Raw genomic sequence first — 9,452 nt, forward strand, 5'->3', positions numbered from 1 at the left:
CCGTCTCTACTAAAAATACAAAAATTAGCTAAGCGTGGTGGTGGGCGCCTGTAATCTCAGCTACTAGGGAGGGGTGAGGCAGGAGAATCTCTTGAAGCTCAGGAGGCGGAGTTGGAGTGAGCCGAGATCGCACCACTGCACTCCAGCCTGGGTGACAGAGTGGGACTGTGTTTTAAAAAATAATCATAATAAATAATTTTACCTTATTTTTGACTTGGGGAAATGGATTAAATCTAAGTTTGTCGGCATAGTTGCTCAATCATTCATACCTCTGCAGTTCAGAATTATTGTACCTTTTTTTCTTTCATTCCTTGGATATGTTTTTATTGAAAAGCCACAGTATGCTGGCTTGTGGCCTTTTAAAAAGAAAAACATTTTTTAAAGAGAAGGGAAAAAAAACGCCACAGTACTATTTGTAAAAGGAGATAGTGGGTGGCTGCCAAGAAAAAATTTCCAAGCAAACTCCCTTTCAGTGTTTATTCATTTGAAGAGCCTCCTTGGGGCAGCTGCAAACTGTGGTGTCCTTGGTGCTGTTCTCAGTCTGCGCCTGGTCATTGCAGGGCCCCGTGAAGCACGTGTACAGAGTCCTACAGTGTCAGGAAGAAGAGCTCACGCAGATGGTGTCCACGATGTCTGACGGCTGGAAATTCGAACAGGTACATCTCTTACAGAGCAGCAATCCCAGGTCCCGTTCAAGGGGTCTGCAGCTCTTCAAACAATCACTGGAGATGGCCAATTAATAACCCTGGGAGATGGGTAGGGCCAGGTGGGATCCTGTTCCAAAACATGGGCAAAGAGCCATTTGGTGGCCACTGCTGCCCTAGTGGTACGTGAGGAGTTGGGGGAACAGAAGAGCATCATGTCTTAGCTTCACGCCCAGACTTTTCAGGGGAGCCCATGAGCGATTTAGGCTTGAAGTGCCTCAAAGCCTTTGTTTTTTGTTCCCTCACGGAGATTGTAGAATGAGTCCCTAAAGGAGACTGGGATTCGACAACAATCCTTCCATTTCTTTTCCCCGGGTCAAAACTTTTTGCTTCTGAATGTCTGTGTAATCCACCACGAAGAACTTGGTGAACAGCTGTGCTAGGAGGGATCAGGCACCATGGGAAGTGTGGTGCCGCTGCTTCCCCCACTTCTCTCCGCCTCGGGCTTACGATTGAGCTATCAAAACAAAGCTAGGACAGTTGGAGCTTCACTGTTTTCCTCCAGTAGATGGCAGACTTGTTAAATTGTCTGTTGCCTTCAAAACACAGGAAGGCCAGAGAGAACAGAGTAAATATGATTTTATATGGATTATGCCTACTTATATGTAGAGTTTTAAGAGGTCAACAGCTGTCTCACCAGACGCTTACCTTCTAAAGGAAAACTCACACTTTGCATTAATGCTACTGCCTCACAGATCAAGTGCAAAGCTGTCTCTGTCTTCAGAGCCCGTGGTGATTATTCCTCACACTTAGCTTCCACCACAGAATCCACTCTGCCTGTGTCTGTCAGCCTGGTTCTTACTGGGCATGGGTTGTAAAATGTTGCCAAGAGTTTAATGCCCTCCACCCCAGAAGTATTTTTCCTAATATGTGCTCTTAAGCAAAGGATTTTTTTAATGTATTCTTTGTGAAACTAAAATGAATACTTTCTTGGTGCATTTCTCATCTTATTACATTTCTCATCTTATTACTATTCTGTGGGAAGATGGAGGGTGTTCTCATTGCCTCCCTTCTGGATGAGGAAGTTAGTTTCAGGCGGCTGGAGGCGCCCCCAGCCTCATCCTACTGCAGTCAGCCATGCCGCCCACATGAGGCCTCGCCTGCTCACGGGATGCCCTCACCCTCTGCCTGAGCTGCTCCCCTGCATGTGTATTTCCTCTTTAGAATTAAATTCTGAATTCTATACTCCAAAAAGGTTGAAAGTACCAGCATGCTGGGCACGGTGGTTCACACCTGTAATGTTGGCACGTTAGGAGGCCATGGTGGGAGAATCGCTGGAGTCCTGGAATTCGGAGACCAGCCTGGGCAACATAGTGAGACCCCCTTCTCTATCCAAAATAAAAGAATTAACCAGGCATGGTGGCACACACCTGTAGTCCCAGCTACTCAGGAGGCTGACGTGGGAGGATCACTTGAGCTCAGGAGGTGGAGGCTGCAGTGAGCTGTGATTGCACCACTGCACTCCAACTTGGGTGACAGAGATAGACCATGTCTGGAAATAAAAAGTACCAGCAGCGTATGACTTCCAGTAGCAGATCAGGGATTGACTTGGTGCTTTCCAGAGCCTCCTGTCTTCTGTCTAGGGCTTCTGCTGATAGAGGAGCCAGCTCTGTGTGTGACTGAAGCAAGTGTCCATTTTGTTCACAGATGTGTTGTCTCCCCTGGGTGTGCTCGAGGGGGCGTGGGCATGTTAATCCTGCCACTGACTGTGGGGGGACTTCACAGCTTGGGTGAGGGGACAGTGGAGCTCATACTTTTCCTCCTGGGGAGGCCTCACCGATGACGCCCAGATGAAGAACAGGCCCATTTCTCCCCTGGGGCTTTGGTAGTCGCAGAGAACTCATAAAGAGTTAAACCTTTGAGAAGTAAAACAGAAGTTCAGTTGGAGGAGGGGTGATTGTGTAGCACTGTGGTATGTTAAGGTCGCCGTGTGAATGTTCACTGTATTCTTGGTTCATCAGCTCATCAGCATTGGATCTTCCTATAACTACGGCAATGAGGATCAGGCAGAATTCCTCTGTGTTGTCTCCAGAGAACTAAATAATTCTACCAACGGCATCGTCATAGAGCCGAGCGAAAAGGCGAAGGTAAGGAGCCCCTCCCCCGGGCAGTTGCCTCTGGCTTGCTCGTTCGCACCCCCTCCGTGGGCTTTTCCTGAACTCTTGCTCCTCACTTCTTCCCTGGCCTTCTAGAGCCAGCGTTGCATTTTCCCCTCGTTTTGTTCTTTTTGACTGTTGTAATTTCAATTGGGATTTACGGAGCACTGACAGGTGTTTGTTTAGTTGGGAAATACGAACCTAAAAAGGGTAGACTTTCTCCATCCTCTGCTGAATCAATGAAAAAGAAACGCTGGTTGCCACTAATTACTACAGGGTAGGATTTCTGAACTCAGACTTGGAAAGTATTTTGCCTTTGTTCTTTAAAACTGTTCTTTCTTCACTGCCTCAGGAGAAAGGGTGTTTTCTTACCTGTGTGACTTTTACCTCCCTTAAGTTCCTGGAAAATTCTTTGACAGTGTTTCTTTTCCCTCCACTGTGCACCCTCCTCACACCTCCTACACACACACAGCTTCTAAATCGTGGATACCAGGTAAGCTCGAACCACTTCCTTTCAGTTGGCAAAGCTTTGGTCCAACAGCACATAAGCTTTAGACCCAGCTGTGTCCAGCAAGAGAGTGTTTCACAGCAGAAGCACTGCAGGTGAGGCTGAGGCTGCACCCCTGCTTGCTTTCTGGGATGACAGGACCATCATGCCACTCATCGGGTCCAGTGGAAAGCATCCCCTGACGCCTCTCTTTCTGTCAGCCTCAGCCTCTCCCCCATCTCCAACTTTCAGATTCTTCAGGAGAGAGGATCGCGGATGTAAACTAAGACCCCAAAACTCCAGACCTTCAGGAGAGCAGTCAGCAGAGCCCCTCTGTGAAGTGAAACCTCGCTCCTGTCCAGTGACCGAGCCACTGCAAAGCACAGCTGAGCCTGGCCCCCTGTGAAGAAGTGTTCTGGTCAAAACTAAAGGAACTCCCTCCCCACCTGCAGGACTCTGAAGACAAATGCGACTTCTGGCTGCAGAATATACCTTTTCAGAAACCTGCTTTCATTTGCTTAGCCAGTATTAGAACAGATCTTTACAATAGCAACTGGGCTGGCTTCCCAGTCGGAGCCTTTTGGGAATCTGGGGGATGAGGACGGAAGGCCTAGCTCCTTGGAAATGGCCTGTACTTTAAGGAAGCTGGAGCAGAGAGGATTGTTCCTGTGCTGTGCCATGGTTTCACCCTATGTGTGCCACATTGGATGTTATTAGCTGCTTCGGAACACCGTCCCTCCTATGCACCTTCAGAGACCTGCAGCACATGCAAAGGGTTCTAGCTGCAGTTTGTGGAATTGAGGTTTAAGGTACCCCACATTCCCATGAATAGAGCCCACATTGTGGGCTGTAAGAGTACCCCACATTCCCATGAATAGAGCCTCCAAGGAAAGGAGGGATAGAGTGTCCTTTGTTGTGGTTGGAGATTGGTGATCATTGCTCTGGATTTGGGGCTCCCGGCTGCCACCACATGCAGCTTTGCCTAAGTTTTCTCCAGCAGCCGGGACCCTCTGGAGAGCTTGCTTTCCCTCCAAGAGGAGGTTTGAGACAGGCAGCGTCCTGCACTGAGTCAGACAAGTGGGAGCTGTAGGGAGCTGGTGGAACTGCGCCTGCAGCCTCTTCTTCCTCCCCGTTGACCCTGTCTTCCTTCCCTGGCTTTTTCGACTGGACCAAAGATGAAGGCACTTATGGACCCTTTGAGGGCTTGGAGTGGGGAAGGCTGTTTCTCTGAAAGTTGCCAAATGTGTTATGTTGTTGTGTCTTAAAGAGAGAGTTATTTCCGTGACTGTCTCTTGGAAATGCCTTGACTGAACGTGCAATATTTGTGTCTCTTGGTTTCTAACCTTGGCGGACCTGCTTCCCTCTGTACTGTCCCCAGTGGTGTGTATGTAGTGCTAGGCAGCCTGGGGACCGCCTGTGTCTCTGACCAACCCCCCACCCCCGCCATTACTTTTTTTTCTGGAGTGCCATGCTGGTGAGGATCCAGATGCGGCAGCACCCTCTTTCGGGCTGCATCCACAGAGCTTGTGTCCACACTTTCTCTCCGAGCACGTGGGTCTCGCAGAGCAGTCATGGAATGCGGTGGAGCCAGGGGACCCTGTCCGTCCCTGATAACTTTCAGTAATATGGCAGATGGCATGGAGAAGGGGAAGGGGCTCTGGGGACTGCTCCTATGAAAGCCTCCTTGAGCCAAGTGCTCCTGGGCACCTTCAGAGGTGATGTCCTCTGTGCTCCACAGCTCACCTGCTTGCCAAGGTGAGTCTGGGTAGTAATTTCTGGAAATGACTACAGACTCTGCCAAATGTCTTTTGAGCTTCTGACCTGACCATGCCCAGATGGCTTAACTTTTCCCTAGGACCCTCACTCTCCTTGTTTCTCTGTGTCTGTAGCATAGCATAGAACCTGGCATACAGGGGTTTCTGCTGACGCATCAACGTCTACACATCTACATGCCACATTTTACAGCTGTAAAATGTTAGATGAACTGCCATCCTCAGTAAAAACAGCCACCCCTTCAACAGTCACAGGCATCCATCCAGTTATATCTTTCAGAGAAAAAAAAAAACAAAGATGTAGCCAAGGAAAGTAGCGATCACGGGAAGGACTGCTCTGAGCCAGGTAGGATGGAAGACTTTGGAAGAGGCGCTCCTTGGCCAGGTCCAGTGAGTAATGTCAGACTGACAGAGGAAAAGCAGCTTGGTTTGCGGCCTCGTGCCCAATCTTGTTGAGGCGCTTGTCCCTGTCTGCTTTCCTGGGGCATGCCTGATCAGCGTGGGCTGGGGCTCCTAGACCAACCCCAGCTTTCTCACCAGGTTCAGCAAGGAGGCCGGGGGGCAGACACCAATGTTGAGCACCTCCTGAGGGCGCCGTGTCCTTCATTCCCCTTAGATTCCACGGTTGCCCTCATGAAAAGACTGCTCCTGAGCCCCAAGGCACGTGCTCCGAGAAACAGACAGGAGTGGTATTTCCGCCCTCTCGGAGGGCTGGTGTTCACCAAGTTTCCCTCCTCGCTGCAACCCAATGACACCTGTATTGTTCCAATGCTCCAGGACTCTGGTTTCTTAAGATTTCTGGGAGCGTTGTTCACCCACCCCCTTTAGGAACCAGGCTGGTGTTCTTGCTTGAAAGCCTTGTGCCCTCGGAGTGTCTGGCTGATCACGTCAGAGAGGTCTGCGTGTCAGTTTGGGGCTGTCACGTGACCAGTGACCCACACTGTCTGCTGCCCAGTACTGCCAAGTGGGGAGGGTCCTGTCTTTTTCTCTGCCCTGGGTCTGGGACACAGGTGATGCCAGCCAGGCCCAGGAGCGCCCAGCATCCCCCAGCTGATGACACAGTAGCACTGATTCTGTCTTTTCCTCAGAATCTGGCCTTTTTCCATGGCAGTGAGGTGGGGTCCAGCCTCCTCTAAAGTGGCTTTGTTTCTGCACAGTTGTAACTGCTCTTGGGGGTGTCAGTGAGGCCGGGGGCAGGGAGCCACGGGATGCTGAGAGCGGAGGCCCGAGAGGACACCCCACCCTCCAGCGTGGCCTTTGATCCAGACCTTAGGGACGAGGCTGTCACTGGTGGGCACCCTCTGTTCCTGTTTGTGTGTTTGAATAGTCTGAAATGCTGTGACTTTTTTTTGTGAATAAAGATATGAAACAAACTTCTGAATCTCAAGAACTCTGGTGTTTTCCATTACTGTAGTCTCCCGGTTCCCACTGTCACTTCCTGTCGATGGTTCTCTCACGGGTCTCAGGAGATGACTTAACTACCTTTCCCACCGGGTCAGCTAACCAAGTCCGTTTCTCCTGCTACTGAAACCGCCAAAGTGGGTATTGGACCTTCTCCCTCCTCTCTTTCATTTTACTGAATCTGAAAAGACCCAGAGAATGCAGAGAAACAGAAGGTGGGACAGATGGGCTGCCCACCAGAGAGCTGGAAAGAGACAAGGGGAGGAGTGTGAGATGTTTTTTTTTTTCCCCCCGAGATGGAGTCTCACTCTGTCGCCCAGGCTGGAGTGCAGTGTTGCGATCTTGGCTCACTGCAACCTCTGCCTCCCGGGTTCAAGCAATTCTCCCCCAGCCTCCTGAGTAGCTGGGATTACAGGTGCCTGCCTGCATGCCTGGCTAATGTTTGTATTTTTAGTAGAGACAGTATTTTGCCGTGTTGGCCAGGCTGGTCTTGAACTCCTGACCTCAGGTGATCCTCCCGTCTTGGCCTCCCAAAGTGCTGGGATTACAGGCATGAGCCACTATCCCCGGCCGTGAGATGGTTTTCAAGGGACAAGTCTTTCTGGAGGAGAGTGAGTGACTAGGTACAAGGAAGAGGATGAGTGAGAAACATTTGGTGACAGCCAACAAACAAGTATTGATCACTTCAGCATCAGGCAGGGCGTGGGATCCTCAGAAGGTGTTAGTCCCTTCCGGACAGCACTTTAAGATAGGGAGACAAAAGGGACTCATACAGCTTAGTGAACGGGATATGTGGGTGCATCCGTCAGGGTCCAATTGAGAGACCACAGCAGTTGTAAACTGGTAGTGGAGAAAGGACAGCAGTGGACACTGAGGCATCACAGATGTGGGGATTGCCGGGTGCAGTCCTTACTCCTGGGACCTGAGAACAGTGGGAAGACATTGGGATTATTAAAATGGAGATTTGGCCGGGCACGGTGGCTCACCCCTGTAATAGCACTTTGGGAGGCCGAGGCAGGTGGATCACCTGAGGTCGGGAGTTCGAAACCAGCGTGACCAACGTGGAGAAACCCCATCTATTAAAAAATACAAAATTAGCCAAACCAACTACACAGGAGGCTGAGGCAGGAGAATCGCTTGAACCTGAGAGGTGGAGGTTGCAGTGAGCCGAGATCATGCCACTGCACTCCAGCCTGGGCAACAGGAACAAAACTCCGTCTCAAAAAAAAAAAAGAAAAAGGGGGCCGGGCGCGGTGGCTCAAGCCTGTAATTCCGGCACTTTGGGAGGCCGAGACGGGCGGATCACGAGGTCGGGAGATCGAGACCATCCTGGCTAACATGGTGAAACCCCGTCTCTACTAAAAAATACAAAAAAAAAGAAAAAAAAACTAGCCTGGCGCGGTGGCAGGCGCCTGTAGTCCCAGCTACTCAGGAGGCTGAGGCAGGAGAATGGCATAAACCCAGGAGGCGGAGCTTGCAGTGAGCCAAGATCCGGCCACTGCACTCCAGCCTGGGCGACAGAGCGAGACTCAGTCTCAAAAAAAAAAAAAAAGGAGATTCATCTGCACTTTGGGAGGCCAAGCTGGAAGGATTGCTTGAACCGAGGAGTGTGAGATCAGCCTGGGCATCATGGTGAGACTCTGTCTCTACTTAAAATTAAATTTAAAAATAAAATAAGGCCAGGTGTGGTGGCTCACACCCGTAATCCCAGCACTTTGGGAGGCCGAGGCAGGCAGATCACTTGAGGTCACATGTTTGAGACCAGCCTGGCCAACATGGTGAAACCCTGTTTCTACTAAAAATACAAAAATTATCCGGGCATGGTGGGGCACACTTGTGAGCCCAGCTCCTTGGGTGACTGAGACACAAGAATTGCTTGAACCCGGGAGGTGGAGGTTGCAGTGCGCCGAGATCGCACCATTGCACTTCAGTCTGGGTGACAGAGATTGTGTCTCAAATAAAATAAAATGGAGACTCAAGAGGAGGGATCCGGTGGAGAAGGAGGTGCTGGCCAGTGGCAGCTGCTGCCTCTCAGAGGGTGGAGAAACCACCAAGAAACCAGCGCCACTCCTGGAATCAGCTATGCCAGCACACAGCAGTGTTCTGGGGTTTGGCTGACAACAGGAAATATATCATCCCTCCTTTTTTCCTCTCGGTCTGCAGTCTCCCTCAGCCTGTCCTACCAGGTTGAGCTAGGAGGGGGAAAATGTGGCTCGGAGCAGAGTTCAGAGGGTGGGTTTGGGGCTGAGAGACGACAATGGGGTGATTGGTTCAGTCCACTTGAACTTGCTTAGGATGGTGAAAAACGCTGGATGTGGTGGCTCACGCCTATAATCCCAGCACTTTGGGAGGCCAAGGCAGGTGAATCACCTGAGGTCAGGAGTTCGAGACCAACCTGGGCAACATGATGAAACCCCGTCTCTACTAAAAATACAAAAAATTAGCCAGGCGTGGTGGCGGGCACCTGTAATCCCAGCTACTCTGGAGGCTAAGGCAGGAAAATCTCTTGAATTCAGGAGATAGAGGTTGCAGTGAGCTGAGATCATGCCATTGCACTTGAGCCTGGGCAGCAAGAGCGAAACTCCGTCTCAGAAAAAAAAGGAAAAAAAAAGGATGGTGAAAAACAACTTCATGCCTCCACGGAACAAGATACAACTACCCTTCTACAAGCAAAAATAATCTCTCCCTCCCTCCAAAATAAACACAAAGTGCCAAGTCATTGTATCCCTGTCTCAGAGACAGTCACTATTTCTGGGCTATGTTAATTGCTCCTAATTGCCAGGCTCACACCTAGAATCCCAGTACTTTAGAAGGCTGAGGTAGGAGGGCTGCTTGAGGCCAGGAGTTCAAGACCAGGATGGACAACATAGGCCCCATCTATACAATTTTTTTTTTTTTTTTTTTTTGAGACAGAGTCTCGCTCAGTCACCCAGGCTGGAGTGCAGTGGCATGATCTTGGCTCACTGCAAGCTCCGCCTCCCAGGTTCACGCC

The 9,452-nt window shown here is 50.4% G+C and overlaps 1 protein-coding gene across 1 annotated transcript in view; it reads left to right on the forward strand.

Annotated features, from left to right (window-relative positions):
* The window catches only part of KCTD2 (potassium channel tetramerization domain containing 2), an 18,137-nt gene extending 11,691 nt beyond the window's left edge, over positions 1 to 6,446 (forward strand). The window contains exons 5-7 of the mRNA XM_011932691.1: positions 561 to 656; positions 2,666 to 2,791; positions 3,540 to 6,446. Of these exons, the coding sequence (XP_011788081.1) occupies positions 561 to 656; positions 2,666 to 2,791; positions 3,540 to 3,569 (252 nt within the window). The 3' untranslated portion in view covers positions 3,570 to 6,446. The remainder of the gene's footprint in view (positions 1 to 560; positions 657 to 2,665; positions 2,792 to 3,539) is intronic.
* Positions 6,447 to 9,452: the final 3,006 nt, after the last annotated feature.

Source organism: Colobus angolensis, unplaced genomic scaffold (genome assembly GCF_000951035.1).
Source record: "Colobus angolensis palliatus isolate OR3802 unplaced genomic scaffold, Cang.pa_1.0 Scaffold1, whole genome shotgun sequence".
NCBI classification, from domain to species: Eukaryota; Metazoa; Chordata; class Mammalia; order Primates; family Cercopithecidae; genus Colobus; species Colobus angolensis.